This window comes from Peromyscus maniculatus, chromosome 5, assembly GCF_049852395.1.
Source record: "Peromyscus maniculatus bairdii isolate BWxNUB_F1_BW_parent chromosome 5, HU_Pman_BW_mat_3.1, whole genome shotgun sequence".
In the NCBI taxonomy this organism is placed as follows: Eukaryota; Metazoa; Chordata; class Mammalia; order Rodentia; family Cricetidae; genus Peromyscus; species Peromyscus maniculatus.
The window spans coordinates 114,923,727-114,942,830 of NC_134856.1; the positions used below are offsets into that span (position 1 = coordinate 114,923,727).

A 19,104-nucleotide genomic window follows, 5' to 3' on the forward strand; every position below is an offset into this window, starting at 1 on the left:
CAGTGGGCTCAGGTGGCTGGGTCTTTATTCAATGGACAGACCTTTAGGCTAACCACACTTGATAGCTGAAGTCATCCCCACAGGGCATGGCACTGGAAGACCTCAGATGCACCAGCTGGGCAAGGACTGTTGCCTTGAAGGAGACCTGCCCTTCTTCAGCCAGGTTGCTGTTTTGTCCATTTACCTCTATGACTGGGCAAGAAGAGTCACAGGTGTCAGAAGTGGATGCATGACATTTTCTTCCTCCCCCCTACTGGGTACCAACAACCCTGTCTCCTGGTGGTCAGGGTGAATTCTGTGCTGCCCGATGGTGACTGTTCTGGACCTGCTAGACTTTTGTGACCAAACACTAATCTCCATCATCAACTTGAATGGATTAGAATCACCTCAGAGGCACACCTTGAGGAGCATCTACAAGGGTGTTCCTAGGGACATTTAGCTGCTACCCCGAACGTGGACAGCACCAACTCCTGGGCTGGGAGTCTATGGAATAAAACCGGAAAAGAGAGGCAGTGAGTTGAGTGTTGCCATTCATCTCTCTGTTTCCTGACTACAACCAGCTGCCTCACACCAAAGCCTCCCCACAGTATGATGGACTGTACCCTCCTACAGTGAGTTGGGATAAAGCCTTCATTAAACTTCCTTGCCAGGCATCCAGTCACAGCAATGAGCAAAGTAGCTAATCCAGAGCCCGGATGCTCAGACGCAGCCATAGCTACTTGCTTGGAGGTCTCTGCAGCATTCCCCGATGGAAGCAGGATTCTGGTCCTGTGTCCACTCACAGAGGTTTGGAAAGTACAGTCCTCTAAATGGGCTGTTGTGAGTCATGGTGAGTGTTCCATTCCTACTTTCTTTGGTCTCTGATTCATGAGATATTCCCATTGGTGACATAATATCTATAAAGCACTGTGAGTCAGGATCCTGAAGGAAGATCTCCCGACCCTGAAAACAGTCACCTTGGTGGGCAGCAGAGTGATGAGTGTAGTGTGACCAGTAGATCCCATGGCAGCATCTTCTCATCTGCTCTGGCTCATGTCATATGTTCTAATTTCCTTTCTGTTGTTGTGCTAAAACACTCTGACCAAAGGCAACTTCAGGGAGGAGAGCGTTACTACCTTACTAACCATCACTGGGGGAAATCAGCATAGGAACTCAAGCAGGAACCCAAAGACAGAAACCATAGTGGAACACTGTTTGCTTGCCCCCTCTCTGGCTCTTTATCTCACTCATAGGGTAATGGTGAGCTAGCTTTCTTATACAGGTCAGGACCACATGTCTGAGGAATGGCGCCTCCTACAGTGAGCTGGGCCCTACTACATCAAAGAACAATCAAGATGATCCCTCACAGACTTGTCCACTGTCACTGCTCCAGCGGTGGCGGGACCTGGGAGAATGGAGTGAATGAATGAGGCAGACTAAAGTCTCATGCAATAGCCAATTTTATTCAGCGCAGCAAACAATTTATACTCTATTAGGAAAATTCATGAGTAAAGTTCACATGCTTTCATGCTATATACAATAACAAAGACAAGCTGAGTGTGATAAAACACGTCCTTCCACAGAAGCACACAAAGAACAGTTTAAACATATCTGGTAGTCAATAGTAAGTAGTCAAAAGTAATCTGAAATAAATCCACTCCACTTTTGTCCTGTTTTCTTGGAGTGTTTCCTCAAGCACTCAGAATTCTCACAGGACTCCATTTCTGGGCCATGTTCTGATATCTCACAAACCAACATAATAAAAGCAACTCCTCAGTTGAGGCTCTTCTCTTGCTGACTGTAGGTTGTATCAAGGTGACAGTTAAGGACAACATGTTCTGTGAAGCACATTTAGGAACACTGGAAAGGTGGTATCGTCTGGGGCCTTGTGCACACAAAATGCAAACATACACCTGGAATATAGATCTGTCCTGGTCCCCGTAAGTTGCTGTCTCTCTGGATAGGAGGAACACAAAGTCACCACTGCTGCCATGTGGCCAGTTGTTGAGGAATGCTTCTTGGGGCTTCAGGATAGGGTCTCTGTGAACTGGTCATAGGATATTTGATGGCAAGGAAGCAAAATCATCTTTTCTAAGTGGATTTCAGATAGTATGATCTTCATCTCCGCTACAGTGACTAATTTGTGTATGTGCCATCCCTGAGATGGTGGAAGACAGGGGTTGAGTGATGCCAACTGATGGAGCCATGTTGTCTTCTTTGGTGGGCCTTTGCTATAATACAACAATTCTCACATGTCCTGGACTCTTCATTCTGAGGCCACACCCCAGGCCTCCTTAAGCTTTATCTTCCCTACAAGTATGGCCACATCCCATGAATCTGCCCTAGCCTTGCTTTATCCACACACTATGGATAACCAGGTCCACTGCATGAGTGAGGCCCCTCAAGTTTATTTTGTACCTCTCTGCTGGTCCTCCTCAAAGCCAGTCTGGGCTTCAGCCGTTACCATCTCCCTGTGCCACAGTAGTGAATGGTGCAAAGGACGTTGGTGAGGCAGAGATGACAGTGACCTAATGCATTAATTTGATTCTTAAAAGATGTCTAGATAGTTTTAATCTCTTATGACAGAGGGTGGTGAGTCAGAACCCTGGCCCAAACTATAAACATCCATTGTGTACATCTCATGGGAATATAAACTGTTTCTGTTCCTTTTTTTCTTCCTGAGTAGAGTGGAAAAGAATGCATCCATGGAGTCCTTGGCTACATGCCATGTGCTTGAAGCCTTACTATATTACCCTAGCAAAGATGATGGTGATGGTCACATTCATACTGTTGTGTGTGTGTGTGTGTGTGTGTTGGATTTATATAGTCTGCTGCCAAGATTTTCCAGTGCCTATTGTCTATTGAGGTGACATTTTCTGTTTTAGTCTTCTAGATTTGACTAGTAGAATAACAGAGACAGGACAAGGATGACCATCATTGCATCTTTGGAATCCTTCAGATGGTCTAAATGCCTACCCTCTTCCTCCTCCCCCTCCTCCTCCTTCTCCCCCTTCCCCCCTCCTCCCCTCCCCCTCCCCCTCCCCCTCCCCCTCCTCCTCAGGATGCAATACTGTTTTCACTTGCTCACTTTGCCTGAGTGATAGTAATCTTAGAGGTTTCCATTTGCCTTTCTCCACTTGGTGTAGGGACTGGGCCAGCTTCCAAGTCTATGTATTCCAATTGTGCGGAATGACCTACAGTGGATCTACAGACAGAGTGCACCCTTGGCAGGACTCCGCTGTTGCTTGGTTCTTATATGCTCCAAAGTAGCAGAACAAACCATGCTGATACTTCAGATTGCTGGGCCTCTTTCTAGCTCTGACCTTTGACACATTAGGTCTTCCCGTTTCCCTGCTGTACTTTTACCTGAGTAGCCAGTGATCCCTTGGGGGAGGGATTGAGATAACCATTACTGTTTACATTTTAATGACATGAAGCCACTCAGTTACTGAGTTCCAAGCCCAGGCTCTGAACAAAGGATCATTCTATTTGGTTGGAGGTGACTGCCCTCAGCTTTGGATCATGGTTTTTTTTTTTTTTTTTTTTTTTTTTTTTTTAATGTATATGTGTGCTCTACAGACTTTGTGCCAGAAGAGGGCATCGGATCCCATTACAGATGGTTGTGAGCTACCATGCTGGGATTGAACTCAGGACCTCTGGCAGAACAGCCAGTACTCCTAACTACTGAGCCATCTCTCCAGCCCTAGATCATGCTTTCTGGATGTCTTCTGGTGGTGTATAAGGTGAATGCCTCATCTGACCTCCTGGTGCCCATCAGAATCACTCCAAATCAGGCCAAAGTGGCCTTTATACTGCTATCTTTGCCACTTGTCATATCAGGCACATAAGCCACTTTATTTACTGAGGCAAGGTCATTACCAGGGCTCATCAAAAACTCTACCTCTAGGAAGCCAGCTGGCCCTGGAGGACTCCTGTCTCTGGAACACTGGAATTACAGTTGGGTTGCCATGCGTCCTTGGCTTTTATATGGGCTCTGGGGATCTGAACTCAGGTCCTCACGCTTGCACACGAGCACCTTGTCCACTGAGCCTCTTTCCCAGCTGCCCCCTTCACATTTTTGGGATATTTTTTACTGGCACATATTATTTGTACAAAGGTATCAGGAGTTCTGTGTTGTGTGAGTGGGTCAAAGAAAGAGGTCACTTCAAGATCGATTTTAGGCCTGTGTGGCAGCAGGGAGAGCAGCCTCTGATGGACTGAACCTCGAAAGGTGTATTTATTGATGGTTACACAAAGTTGTTTTTTTGATAAACAAGTTCCTCATCCCCAAGTCCCTGATCTAATCTATCTGTTTTTCTGAAGGAAAGCATCACACCCACCACTTTAGTCTTTATTCTGTACTGTGTGCAGTACCCAATAATCCAAGAGCTCCGGGTGCGCCAGAAGTGTCTTATGACTAAAGTCATGCAAAGGTTGTAAGGCTGCTTCAGAAAAACAACTCTATAAATCACAGAAAACAGTCACTGATTCCCACCATGATTTCTTCAAGGTCAAAGTACTTCTGGAAAACAACTGCTCTGTTCTAATGTTTACGCTCGCTACACTGACTCTGCTAGATTCCTACAACACAACGGAGTTCCATTATGATATTTCCATACATGCATCTGATGCACTTTAACCATATTATTTCTTCTGTTGCTCATTTTTTCTGTCTCTGCACTGGTCTTTCTGGATTCCTAACCTGTTGTTTCATTAGAGAGGAGTCTGTCTACTTTCCATGTTCCAGGAATGTGCTAGAATCCTTTGCCTGAGGGTGGCACCCTTCCTGTTCTCCGCATGGCTGCAGCATTGGTTAACTTAGTTTACTGCTATCATATTGGTAGTTTAGACTACATTACAGACAATCTCTAACTCCGTGATTTATTTCTCAACTCTGTGATGGTATGGCAGTGATATGTATTCAGCAGAAACTGTATTTGGAATTTTATATCTGGAATTTTCCTAGGATAGCAGTGAGCAGTTGTTTCCTCTCTGGGGAAGTCAGGCAGACCCCAGTCGGCCATGCAGGGCCCTTACTGACACCCTCCAGTAGGCTAAGGTCCAAAACTGGAACGCTGAGGTTAGGTGTGGCACAGGCATTTTCCACTTACTGTGGATATGTTAGTTACATTTCCATTGCTGTAATAAGACACAAGACAACTTACAGAAGGAAGAGCTTATTTGGGGATTACAGTTTCAGAGTTCTCACCCATGATGGTGTGTAACGAGTCTTTCTCCATACCATCAGCTCCCAAATAATGGCAAGGAGACTTCTTATTAATTATGAAATCTTGGCCTTTAGCTTAGGCTTGTTCCTACCTAGCTCTTATAACTTATATTAATCCACCTATATTAATCTACATTTTATCACGTGATGTTATTTCTCTTCCATCTTGTACTTCCTGTTTCCTCTCCATGTCTCCTGAGTGCCTTGATTCCTCTTCTTCTTCATCTTTCTCCACAGAAGTCCCACCTATACCTCCTGCCTAACTATTGGCCGGTCAGCTTTTTATTATACCAATCACAACAATACCCTTTCACACAGTGTACATATATCCCACAACAATGGTGGAGTGGAGGTAGCAAGTAGCAAGTGACTAAGCACATCCACAGAGAGCTCAAATCTTGGACTGCAAGCAGAGGCTGAGAGCACACCAGGAAGCCTCAGAGTCTACCTCCAACAAGCCACACCTCCATTTCTTCCCAAACAGTTCCACCAACTGAGGACCAAGTATTCAAACATATGAGCCTATGAGGGCCATTCTCATTGAAACCACCACAATGGGCTTACTGTAACTCTATGGGAAATCAGAGTGTCATCTTCATAGAGCTTACGGTACTGTGGACCGAACAGAGGCTTATCATCATGTATCTTCTTTGGTAAGGCCTTTAGTCAACTCTTTTACCTTTTCTTTTTCTCCTCTTTCTTCCCCTGCTCACCTCCATTTTTGAGATGGAGTCCCACTATGTAACTATGCAGGCTTGGCTGGCCTGGAAACTCCTAGAGATCTACTGGCCTTTGCCTGTGCTGTGATTAAAGGCATATGCCATAATGCCTAGATTCAGCCTCAGTTTTGTTTTGTTTTATAACATAATTCTTTAATGATTCTTTGGGAATTTCACATCATGAACCCCAATCCCACTCACCTCCCAGTACCTCTATATCCTCCCCTCACCCTTGCAGTCCCCCAAGAAATGCTCCCCCAAAGGCAATTAAAAACAAAACAAAACAAACAGGAAAAAGAAAAAAAGAACCCACCTCGCTCCTCCATCTTTCCAACACCTCTTCATTCATCCTCGTGGCATTGGATGCTGCCGTGTGTCACACAGTACACTCTTTTTTCCAATCAGCCTCACCCATGAAATGTTCATTGCTGTGAGTCATTGATCTGGTTCTAGGCCTCTGGCAAACTCATCATCACTGGACCCTCATGGAGACTCCTCTCCGATATCCTGCCATTGCCCTGGGTCGTGGAGAGTCTATGGTTATTGTTCTGCAGGACCAGCCCTTTCATGTGCTCCAGCAGGTCATAGATGGGGTAGATGTTAGGGTGGGCCAACCCAAGCCCCAGGATGTGAGTCTGGGTGGTAGCTGAGCTGATTGGTCCAGGCCACTGGGACGGGCCCCCTCAGGTGAGGGGGCAGAGCCAGCTCTTCCACACCCATGGTGAGGGGTGGGGCCATCTCTCCTGAGTGCAGGGAGGCCAGCTCTCCCATGGGGAGTGCAGCTCTCCCACTGCAGTGTCCATTGAGGGGCACTGCCAGGTATCCCAGGGCCAGTGAGGGGCTGAGCTGAAGCCACAGGTTTTTAAAAAGGAGATCTTTGTTTTGATTCTCAGACAGCATCTCCCTGTATAGTCTTCCTGGCTTGGAAATTGCCCTGTAGCCGAGGCTTGTAGCTAGAGTTTTCCTGCCTTGCCCACAGCCAGGACAAATCTCTGTCACCCGCCAGTCCCACAGCCGCTCAGACCCAACCAAGTAAACACAGAGACTTATATTGCTTACAAACTGTATGGCTGTGGCAGGCTTCTTGTTAACTGTTCTTATATCTTAAAGTAACGCATTTCTACAAATCTATATCTTGCCACGTGGCTCGTGGCTTACCAGCATCTTCACATGCTGCTTGTCCTGGCAGTGGCTGGCAGCGTCTCCTTCTGCCTTCCTGTTCTTTTATTTCTCCTCTCTGTTAGTCCCGCCTATACTTCCTGCCTAGCCACGACCAATCAAGTTTTATTTATTGACCAATCAGAGCAACTTGACATACAGACCATCCCCCAGTACAGCCAAGTGCAGACCATCTCAGACACCTGCACTCAGGCCCATGGTCCTAATCATCCTCTATGCAAACCTGCTGGGTAACACCACAAGGAACCCAAGAAGGGCTCCCACAGGACATACATTAACATCCCACAGCAGAGGCTGGCCTTGAACCTATGATCCTCTTGCCTCTCAACCTCCATAGTGCTGGGATTACAAGTTTGAACCACAATGTATGGATTACTCATTTGCATTTATTTAATTTTAAAAAATTTTATTTTATGTGTGTGGGTGTTTTGCCTGCATGTGTGTCTGTACACCATGTATGTGCCTGGTGCCAAGGGAAGTCAGAAGGAGTGTTGGAATTGGAATTAGACAGTTATGAGCTACCATGTGGGTGCTGGGAATTGAACCCAGGTCCTCTGAAAGATCAGCCAGTGCTCTTAACCCTGAGCCATCTCTCCAGCCTCCTGCATTTTAAGGACGAAAGAAAGGAAGGAAGGAAGGAAGGAAGGAAGGAAGGAAGGAAGGAAGGAAGGAAGGAAGGAAGGAAGGAAGAAAGGAAGGAAGGAAGAGAAAAAAGGAACATTAGTTTTATTATTAAACGTTGAGAATTTATTATATATTTTGACTGTAAATTCTGTATAAGACATTTGCTCTGTAAATACTTTCTTCTAGTCTATGGTTTGTCTTCCTTCCTTCCTTCCTTCCTTCCTTCCTTCCTTCCTTCCTTCCTTCCTTCCTTCCTTCCTTCCTTTTTTTTCTGTCTTCAAGACAGGGTTTCTCTGTGTAGCCTTGGCTGTCCTGAAATTCGATCTGTAGTCCAGGCTGGCCTTGAACACAGAGATGCATCCACCTGTCTCTGCCTCCTGAGGACTGGGTTTAAAGGTGTGCAACACCACTGCCTGCCATCTTTTCACTTTCTTAATGGTTTTTTAAGAGCAGAAGAATTTAGTTTTGATGCAGTCCAATTGAGTGAATCACACCCTTGTGAAACCTCTGTCAGATCACAGGTTTTCTCCTTCTCTTTGCTCTGTGTTTCCTAGTTTCAGGTTTTATGTTGAGATTTATGAACCATTTCAGTGCAGTTTTATGTTTGGTACAGATGTGAACTGAAGTCCCCTAGCTAATGAGAAAATGCAAATTAAAATAGCAATGTTGTTCCAGTCTATGGCTATCAGGATGGCTACCAGTGAAAGAACGGCTGCACTACACAGTCGCTGCCTGGTGAGCATGTGATGGATCCAAAGCTCTCAGGTGCTGCCGATGGAAATGTAGAGACCTGTGGGGAAATGGTTTGGCAGATTCTTAAAACATGCAAATATACAACTGTAGGGAACAGCCATCCCACTCCGTGGTTTTTATCTATGAGAAATGAAAGCACACAGAGGCTCAGTTGTATGCATATGTTTGTATATCTTACTGTAAAATCAAGAAAAACAACTGAAACAACCCATATGAATATCAACCTGTGAGTGGATAAACAGATGGTGGTGTCCATGCAATAGAACACAGCTCAGTAATGACGAGGAGTGAAGTACTGATACATATAACCTGGAAGGGTCTTGATGTGATTCTAATGTACGAAAGATGCAAGAGAAAAGTCAAATATATGGTGTAATTCTATTTATATAAAACTCTAGAAAATGCACAGTAACCTATAGCAACAACAGACTAGTGTTACTAGATTTGTTATTTTGACTGTGAAGGTGGTTTCATGGGATATACAGATGCTAAAACTTCAATTGGCATGTTTTATTTTTTTTTTGAAAATTTCATACATGTGTATAATTTATCTTTGTCACATCTATCCCCCACTCCCTTCCTCCAAGCTTCCCACCCCCTAATTTGTACATTTGAAACATGTGCAGTCATGCTACTTATACTTTAATAATTTAATGCTGTTAAAATATGACCTGAATCATTGAATAATTAGCAAATAGAACCAAAGTATAAAAAACACTCTGCGCCGGCCAGTAGTGGCACACGCCTTTAATTCCAGCACTCAGGAGGCAGAGGCAGGTGGATCTCTGTGAGTCTGAGGCCAGCCTGGGCTACAGAGTGAGTTCCAGGAAAGGCACAAAGCTACACAGAGAAACCCTGTCTCGAAAAACTAAAAACCAACCAACCAACCAAAAACCATGCTATATTATCAGTTTCGTGTTACTAAAATGAAATACCAGAGGCAATTACCTTTATATAGAGGAAAGATTTTAGTTTACGGTGGTTGGGAGATTCAGGAGCATGGTATCTGCATTGGCTGACTTAGGGGAGGACATCGTGGTGAACGAATAGTTAGTGAATGGTGGGTGGCAGTCATAGGAACACAAATCGGGGCAGAGGTCACAGCTTGAGCCAAGTGTAAGCAGAAAGGGGATGGGTGTAGTTGGGCTTGTTGCTTTGATAGTAATATCTCAGGACCTCTGCCGGAGAAATACCTCCTGGTCCTCAGTGATGTAGCCTTCCAGACAGGCCCTCTCTCCCCATCATTTCACGGTCTCCCAGGAGGACCGAAACATCTCACCATGGATCTAGGGGGCCACAAGCCATATTCAAACCGTATCACCCCTTTAAACCTCAATTTAGTTCACTTAGAATCACTGCAGAGTTAAGCAGAGCTCTTACAGCTCAGTGAGCCTCCAAGTCAGCAGTAAAAATCTAGAACTGGGCAGGAAGGTTTATAGGCCTCTCTCAACCCATACTTGTATTTCCATTTTGCTCATGAGGAAACCAAGTCTCAGAGAAGTTAAAGGGTTAGCGCAAGGCCCGCATTTTACATGATGGCAACTAGGGGTGTGCATGCCTGTGTCCAAAGAGCCTGTCCTCCCGCCATGGTCTTTTTAAAGCTTTCTCCCAGGATCGTTGCTGTTAAGTAGGGTTATCTATGTCCCAGGCTTGCTTCAGAGACAGCCAGGAGAGGGAATGGGAGGTGGCAGCTGCTAAAACGCTCAGAGTGAATGTCTGGGCAAAGGAAGACGCTGAGGCTGGCTTCAGCCCACTAACACGCACTCCTGGGGAGAAGGGAACGGACAGGACAGGGGGAGTTCAGAGAGTCCCCAGAGGTCACTGTCAGACTCCTAAGCGAGACTGGGTTTCCGCCCAGATGGACCTTTGTGAACATCCTGGGTCTAGAGCCGGCCTGGGGCAGCCCCTAAGCCCCGCCCCCTCGCGCTCGCCCCGCCCCTCCCCGGCGCGCGCATCTGAAAGGGAAAGCGCCCTGGGCCTCTCGGCGCTCGCTCTCTCTGGTCTGGCCGCCCGCGCCAGCCTGGTGTCCGTGCCGTGGCCCGGGTGGCGGGCGGGATGGAGGAGCCGCAGGCCGCCGCGGGCGCGGACGTGTCGCTTCACAACTTCAGCGCAAGGCTGTGGGAGCAGCTCGTCCACTTCCACGTCATGCGCCTGACAGACTCGCTCTTCCTGTGGGTGGGGGCAACGCCGCATCTACGCAACCTCGCGGTGGCCATGTGCAGCCGCTACGTGAGTGTGGGCGGGGCCTGGGCAGGAAGGGGGTGGGCCAGGAACTTGGTGGGGATCTGGGGGCGGGGCCTAGGCCGAAGGGCCTGGTGGACTTTAGTGGGGACCGCAGGGGAGGGGGCTGGGACGGGAGAGGCGGGTGGGAACGAGGCTGAGCACGTGGAGCCCCGAGGGGGAGTCTTAGGGCCTTCAGCGCGTCCCCAGGTCTTTCCCTGGATACCTCGGACTGGAGGCCCTTAGGCCTGCTTCTAGACCGGGGGCGAACCCTGGAGTCAGTCCGCACTTGCATCTCCGTAAAGGGCGCTCAGCCCAGCCCTGAGCTCTGAGCCCACGAGAACGTCTGCTCTCCTTGCACCAGCACCCCGAGATATGTGTGTGTGTGTGTGTGTGTGTGTGTGTGTGTGCGCGCGCGCGCGCGCGTCTGTGTGCGTGTGTGCCATCAGCCGGTTTTGTTTGTTTGGTTAGGTTTTTTTGTTTTTCGTTTTTTTTTTTTTTTTTTTTTTTTTTTTTTTTTTTTTTTGCCACACTGACGTTTAAAATTTACATTGAGTTTAGAAAACTTTTTTTTTTTTTTCTTTTCTGAACTTGGAGCTTCGATTTGATGATAGGTACTTGACCGACAAACTCAAGACGAACTTTCTCTCCTCTTCACTGTTGGTCCCACGGCCCTTCATCTCTGTACTGGCAACCCCACCTAGTCTGAGTGTTCTCTGGCTGTCCTTGGCCCTTCCTTCTCTCAGGATTCATGTGTCCAGAGTCATTAAGCCCTGGGCACGTCTGTCAGTGAAAACATGAGCTAGTGTGACTCCGCCTTGATATCTGTCACCCAGAGCTAGAACCTCTCTGTTTTCCCCTTGCTGCCTGCATGCCTTTCCTAGGGCTGTGCTGACAAAGGACCACAAACTGGGTGCACTAAAGCACTGATTTATTTTCTAAGTGCTGGAGATCCCAAGTCCAAAACCTGGAGACTGAAGGAAAAACCATCCTTCAGCTTCAAGTGGTTTGCTGCAGTCATCGATGGCCCTCGGCTCTTAGATGCCCGCTGCAGTCTTCCTTAGCACAGCACAGGGCTGCTTTCTCCCTGTGTGTCTGTGTGGATGTCTTCTCTTCTGAGAGGGGTCTGCGCTAGAGCCGCCTCCTCCCCAGGGCTGGGGATTGAGTCTGAGGCCTTGCTTGTGCTATACAAGTGCTCCACTGAGTGGAACCCCCAGTCCTGGTCTCTTCTTTGAACATACCACTCATATTGGATGAAGGGTTCTGGTATGAGTGCGCACGTGTTTGTGTGTGTGTGTGTGTACATGTTACTGTGTGTGAGTGTGGATGTGCACCTGTATACATATGGAACATGCATGCACATATGCTTGCACACTGTACACAGAGGCAAAAAAAAAAAAGAGGTCAGACATTGCCATTCTTCTGCTAAAGACCCTTCACGATGAACTCTGAATATGATTCTGAGGTTTTGGTGACCCCCACAGGGCCTGTTTTCTCTCAGTGTTCTTTCCTGCCCAGTCACTCCTGCGATGCTGGCCTCCTCTCAAGTTGTAGTGTTCCAAGGCAAAGTTTGTGTCTAGTGCCTCTCAGGCTGCTCATTAAGTCATTTGGAGAATGGTTGAGACTTCTTCAGGGAGTCCTGAATTGTAGCCAGTCAGGCAGTAAGGATTACGTAATCAATTTTACTAAAACATGGCCACATCTGTCTGTGCAGGTAGAGACTGGGACAGCTTTTGTGCTTTGATGGCAGGGCTGAACAGTTCTACTAGAGGGCCTGTGGCCACTGAAACCTAAACTGTTTACTGTCTGATCATTTCTAGAAAAGAAGTGCTGGCCCATGGAGGGCATTGCCAGAGTGTGTGTGTGTGTGTGTGTGTGTGTGTATGTCCCTTCTCTTCCTCCTAAACTTGTATGTCCTCAACAAACGATGGAGAACAGAAATTACAGGATGAAGCCGCTTCTCTAGCTGGCCTGTCTTGACAGCAGCAGGGGTTTTGGTACCCAGAGAGGAGGATGCTGAGCCTATCAGCCCTAAGGGTGGCTGACTTGGGATGTAAGGTATTCCTGACCTATAGCAGGGATCGAAGGAAGGGCTCCCACCTTAGTAAATGTGGCCCTGAGCATATTTCTACTGAGAGACCAATGTCCAATTTGAAAATAATGAGCTATGTTAAGAACAGTAGTAACAAGATGGGGTTTAAAATTTTATTTTTGGAGCAACAAAGCCAGCTGGTAAGGTAGGTTTACCTTCAGGAGGGTTGAGTTTAAATATTGTTGTATTTAAGCCAAATGTTGAACTCAGAGTCTGTAAACAGCAGGTTTATCATTATACTTTTGTATCTTTTCAGCCAAAAAAAAAAAATCAGAAATGGATTCATTTATTGCCTGCTTTTTTTTTTTTTTAATCTTGTTTTCTGTATACCTAAAGAAATTCTGAAAGTGACTTTAAGCCCTTAGGAAATGGTGTTTCATCAGTTCAGTTGTCTCCACCTGGATAGCGTGGCCAGGGTACCAAACCCCAGAGCAAGGTAGTGAGTGGGCTTTTTCCTTTTCAAACAAGCTTTTTTTTTGGTGGGGGTGGGGTGGGGGTGGGTTGGGGTGGGGTCAAGGAGGTGCTAGATATTGAACCAAGGCCTTGTGCGTGCTAGGCAAGCACACTACTGTGTTACATTTTATTATTTCTTAACCAAAACAAGATTGGTCAACCATTTCATACAAGGCTTTAATTTTGCTGTTTGGATGCTGGTAGCTGGTGTCTTTTCAAAGTCCTAGGTCATTTACTAACCTTCAGAAGTCCTCACAAGCCTTCAGGGAATGAGAGCTGTAGGCTTTCCTGAGGAAGGCAGGACCTTGCTTCTCAGTGAGGAGCTGGACCAGGCACCCAGACTCTGGACACTTTTTTTTTTTTTTTTTTTTACTGTGGCCATCATGAGTTCGTTTGCTTCCCTTCTGGTTGGAACGCCCTTCAGCATTCTTGGGAGTCTGTAACACAAAAACGGTCCCTTTATGTGAAATCGGTCATAGGGTCTATAAGCAGCTCCCTGGGTCCCATTACTTGTGGCTTCTGCTTGCCCTAATTTTACTACCTCTTCTGTGTTGGGTCATCTGGCTTTTGGCTGTTGATTAAATGCCAGCCCCTGGGGACATTTGTATGTCCTCTTCTTGCCCCGACACCTTGTGTGGAACCCAAAGCTGTCTGGTTGAGGACAATCCACAGTATACTCTGCTCTTTTTTTCTTTTTCTCTTTAGGACCCCATCCCTGTGTGCACCTCCCTTTTTGGAGACACTTCTGACACGACCTCCAGTGGCCTTGCCCAGCGCTTAGGTATGTACCCACAGCTAGTGCTCTTACCAGCCAGATGGGACCCACCGCTTCATGTCCTAGGGCAAATGACCTCAGAAGTCAAGGTCTTCATATTAGGGACAAGTGCCTCATTACTGTTGGAAGCAGACCTCTGTCCTTTGGGTCTTTTTATGGGACACATCTACCTGTCCCTGTGTCCGCTGTCTCAGTATCATGGTCCCAGGGAACTTTTGGAAGCTCCCACGACTTTCTTGGCTCCCCACTTGAATCCACGAGCTGATTTATTTTCTTTCAATGAGCGTATCATCTCCTTGTGGGAGAGAATGAATCCTTCCCAGGGGCAGCTGCTCAGGGTGGCTCCCTGTGGAGCCTATGGTGGCAGGAAGGACTGTTTCTCAGGCTCAGTATGACAGCCAGAGCTTCGGAAAGTGAGTGCACAGTAGAGTGGGTGTTTACCCAAAAGCGTGAGATTGAAGGCCCCGCTCTTCCCAGGTGTGCCTTTTTTTAAAATTTTTTATTTTTTTTTTATTATAAATGCACAGGTGATTTAGGTAAGAATAACTTGTGCTTTATGATCTCCAGCCCCAGTTGCCCATGGCTGTATGCACAGGGGGTCCTCATCAGTGGCTCAGCCTTGGTGTTCTCCAGCATCCCTAGCCATTTCTGAGCCCAGTGATCCCAGCCAGGGTCCCCCTGAATCCTAGCCAGGGGGATGTGACGGGAAAGAGCCCAATCACCAGTTTTAAGAAACGGATATATCAGTTGTGTTTGGAGTTGTACAAAGAAAATTGTATGATCTTGATAAGTAGGAAAGTCTGTCACTTTCAGTCACCTACACATGAGCAACTAGCACACAGCCAGGAGGAACACCTCCAATTCAGGAAGGCTCCAGACTTGTCGTAGTCTATGGTTAGAGGCCAGGGAGAACAGAGGACACAGGAACTTTCAGGGTCTTAGGCTGGAAACAAATAGAAGTAATTTTGAGTTTGTAGGAAAGAATTTCTGTTGCATCTATACCAAGGCTTCTAGTTTTTGCCCTGCCCTTTCGGTGTTCACATTTTCTCCCCGGCGAAAGTCAGTGGGGGACGTGATACTCTTTTGCCTCTAAGTGCTTCCTTGTGTGTTTTTAAACACAGAAGTGCTAATACATTTATGTCAAGCAGATTATTGTGTGCTCATGTCCCCTTGACAGAGTTGAGGGAAGTATCCATATATATGGGGACAGGATGCTGGGTTGAGCTGCAGTGACTGTCCCTAGTAGAGAAGGGTGGCAAAAATTTGTCTGGCATGCCATGAATAAAAGTTTTGTTTTTTTTTTTAAATTAAAGATGATATTTTTAATGCATGTATGTGTATGTCTTAGTATGGGTTTGTGCATGTGAGCGCAGTGCCCTTGGAGGCCAGAGGAGTTAAATCCTCTGAAGCTGGGGTTGCAGGTAGTTGTGAGATATCTAACACAGGTACTAGGAACTCAACTCCAGTCCTCTGCAGGAACAGTATTTGTTCTTAGTGGCTGAGCCATCTCTCCAGGCCCGAAGGTATAACCCAGGCTGGCCTTAAATTTATGATTCTCTTGCCTTTGCCCTTTCAACATATCCTAGTGTGTGCCACCAATGATTTCATACCAAAAATGGCTCAAGAATATCTCTGAGATAGAGGCCTAATACCAGGTTTTGTGCAAAGTAACTCGGTGACCTGGTATGGTTCCTTGTGTCTAAGAAAGCAAAGTCCCAGGCTGACTGGTCTCTCGGGCCTGGACAGGTATCAGTAACGTATAATAAAGACAGAGGTGACCTGCAGCAACGTCTATGGAAGATGACCACAGGCAGGGTAAGAGACAGGGTTCTCAGTGGCCATGGAAGCTTTGCCTCATAGCTTTGCTTGCAGGAGGAGACACTGAGCTCTGGCTGCCTTTCAGAGCAGAGATGGCCCTGGAAGGTTGAGCCACAGACGCAGTGGCCGCCTTAGCAATTAGACTGATCGGAGCTACAGTACAGTGGGTCCCTTTGGGGAGAGGGAAGGGCATGCCACTGCCATTGAGAAGAGAGACTAATACTGTGATTTTATGGCCCCTTTCTCATTGGTCTTGGTGGATCTCACTATCTTGCCATACGTGACTGGTTCTCAGATCATTTTCTAAACTAGCAATTCCCTGGCTCCCTCTTGCACCTAAGGGAATGGGATGGGGAGATGGCTGGGTGGGGGGTGGGGGACTTGTTGGGTCTCCCTGCTCCACTCCTTGGGCTGAGCAGAACACTGTTTGGGACCCCTGGGCACACTGCATGCAGCAAAGTGGTGGCTAGTCCAAACAAAATGTTGTAAGCCATTGTCAGGTACTGCCTTCTGCGCTAACTGAACAACCACTTCGGTCCAGATGCCCTCCTCCCCTTCTTCTTCAAAGACGGGGTCTGTCTGTCTTGATTTGGCTGGCCTAGAACATAGGGTTAGCCTCCCATCTCTGCCTCCTAACTGTTGGATTTCAGATGACATATGTGTACCACCAGTATGTCTGGCTACATCCTTTCACTTATTTATGTTTTTACATTCTTTTTTAAAAAAGAAAACAACATGCTGGGTGTGGTGCCTCACACCTTTAATCCCAGCACTTGGGAGGCAGAGGCTGGTGGCTGAGTTGGAGGCCATCTTGATTTACAGAGCTACTCCTAGGACAGCCAGGGCTACACAGGGAAACCCTGTCTCCAAAAACTAAAAACCCAGAACAAAATAAAACTAGCTTTATTTATTGAGATGTAGTTCATGTGCCACACAATCCACTCAGCTATTCTTAGAGCAGAGGCTGGGCTCTTTTAGAGACACATCAGCTGCCCAGTCAGTGGCGTTCCCCAAGATCTCTTTATCTAAAAACAAACAAGCCCCAAAGAAACCAAACACAGAGTCTTAAATATCTAATGAAGAAAATAAGTTAAAAGGTCTTTGGGAGTCTGAGGCCTAACTGCCTTCGATTTACAAAGGAGGATCTCTGACAGCAGGCTTTAGTCACGGTGTTGTGGCTGCCCCAGCCCTACTGCCTGGAGAGGAGGGTGAGGTCACCAGACTAGAGGGAAGGATTGGTGTTCTGACAGGTGCCCTGGGCATGGGTGAGGCAGGGAAGAGGTCAGGCCACTGCCCAGGCATTGCTGCATGAGACCCTGGCCTGCCCTCGCTGCCTGCTTCTGCTCAGGGTGTTGCCTTCTGGATTCTAGGCATGTAAGTGAGCTTCATGTTTGCAGTTCTGTCGGTGCCTCACCTGTTTATTGGTTCTAGAAAATGCACATGCATGCCTGTGTGTGTACATATATACAAATATGTACATGCATAAAATAAGCATTACTCCTAGGACAGTGGAAAATGATAAAGGTGGGTGGTGGTGATGGAGAACTTCAATATTTTAATGTTTTTGAAATAACAGAATCCCAAACCTTCGAAGCCAGGAACCCTATGTAGGGTAGAGGTTCTCAGATACTAGTGTGTGGTCACCTGAGAACGTTTTAGCACTGACTGCTGGCCCCACCACTATCTTTCCCCTGCAGGAGCTAGGGTGGGCTAGAGACTCTGCAGTTCTTCCTGACCTATAGCGCTGCTGCTAGGCCTCTGCTAAATCCACTGCTCCCGAGTCAAGGAGGGGCTAGATGTCCATTTGCATGTCCAGCCCTTGAGAAGTCTTCTCCAAATCCCATTCTCTTCCTAAGCACTTCCCAGCTCTAAGCAGGTTTGTGGAACATGGACTCAGGGTATTTCGGTTGTGGCTGTCAACATATTTTTCTCTTTTTAGCCAGGAAGACCAGTAAACAGGTGTTTGTCAGCTACAACCTCCCCAACACAGACAATAACTTCACGTTACTCGTAGAAAACAGGATCAAGGAAGAAATGGAGACGTTTCCGGAGAAGTTCTGAGTGGCAGGAGAAAGAGGGTGTAACTTGTGTATAAATTACATTTCAATAAACAGGTTGGGTTGTGTCTCAGGCTGCATTCATACTTCGCTTTAAAGAGTTTATTTCCTGGGCTTTCTCCTCTTAGTGTGGGTCTCACAAAGCTCGAACTGACGGGCATGGAAGAAGAAAAGGGGCAGACAGTAGACACCTCTGACTGTTCAGTGCTAGAGAAAGGGGCAAAAGTGTAATTGGAAAGAGTTTAAATCAGTGGCTTCTGTGTTCCACACATTCCCGGTGAGTCAAGAGCCACAGTGGCTGTGCTTGAGGCTCACGTGGCAGATCTAGAGGCTTCTGTCTGATGAACTGATAGGCCAGTCTTCTGAGTGCCTGTGTGTGTGTGTGTGTGTGTGTGAGAGAGAGAGAGAGAGGGGGGGGGGAGGGAGAGAAAGAGAGAGAGAGACAGTGTTTCTCAGTGTAGCTTTGGCTGTCCTGGAACTAGCTCTGTAGACCAGGCTGGCCTCAAACTCACAGAGATCCGCCTGCCTCTGCCTCCCTAGTGCTGGGATTAAAGGTGTGCGCCCACCACCTCCTGGTTTACTTGTGTTTTTTAAAGCTACATTTGAACCTTAGTGCAGCTTTCTATACTTGTGGTCTCTGCGGAGTCTAGGTTTTTGGCTGTTCTTTCCATCTGAGAAATGGCAGTAATCCCTAGCTTGCTGGGTTAAGTGTGTAGAAATGCTTTGCAAATTGTACAGGGTGTGACACATGTCAGCCTTGGTTTTAACTTTGTTTTATGGACACCAATGCCTCAGGCCCCTTTGCTCTAATGGTCACCTTTTCTTTCCTTTCTCCCTAGTCCCTGCCCTTCTGCCATTTTTAATCCTTAGCCTTTTCCTGGCTACTACTTGGGCTCTACTTGTGATTTTTCCACCGGAGGTTCATGTGTTGAGAACCATGTTTTTACAAAAGGTGACCACCATTGGACCCTCTTGCGTCGAGAGGTAGACATAATTATTTTGCACAGTGCTAAGAGTTTTGCACTGAGCCAGGCAGGGGCAGGTATAAGGGTGGTTAAGAGTAATGTCTGTGGTTCAAGGGCTGCCTCCTGCATACTTTCCATGCCAATCTCTGAGGCCTCAGCCAGTGTTTCTGCAGTGAGGAAAGCCCAGTGGATAGCTCTCTAGGACAGAATAGTAAGTAACACAAAATCAGCTATGGAGAGAAG

The 19,104-nt window shown here is 47.0% G+C and overlaps 1 protein-coding gene across 2 annotated transcripts; it reads left to right on the plus strand.

Moving 5' to 3' along the window:
- The first annotated feature begins 10,417 nt into the window (after positions 1-10,417).
- Positions 10,418-17,982, plus strand: Psmg4 (proteasome assembly chaperone 4). Of its 2 annotated transcripts, XM_006983514.4 has the most exons (3): positions 10,423-10,710; positions 13,952-14,027; positions 17,779-17,982. In XM_006983514.4, exons 1-3 carry the CDS (start codon positions 10,537-10,539, stop codon positions 17,898-17,900), a joined length of 372 nt encoding a protein of 123 aa, XP_006983576.1. In that variant the 5' UTR covers positions 10,423-10,536; the 3' UTR covers positions 17,901-17,982. The 2 variants fall into 2 exon arrangements, with proteins under 2 accessions (XP_006983577.1, XP_006983576.1); XM_006983515.4 differs by lacking the exon at positions 13,952-14,027 and having other exon boundaries at positions 10,418-10,710.
- Positions 17,983-19,104: the final 1,122 nt, after the last annotated feature.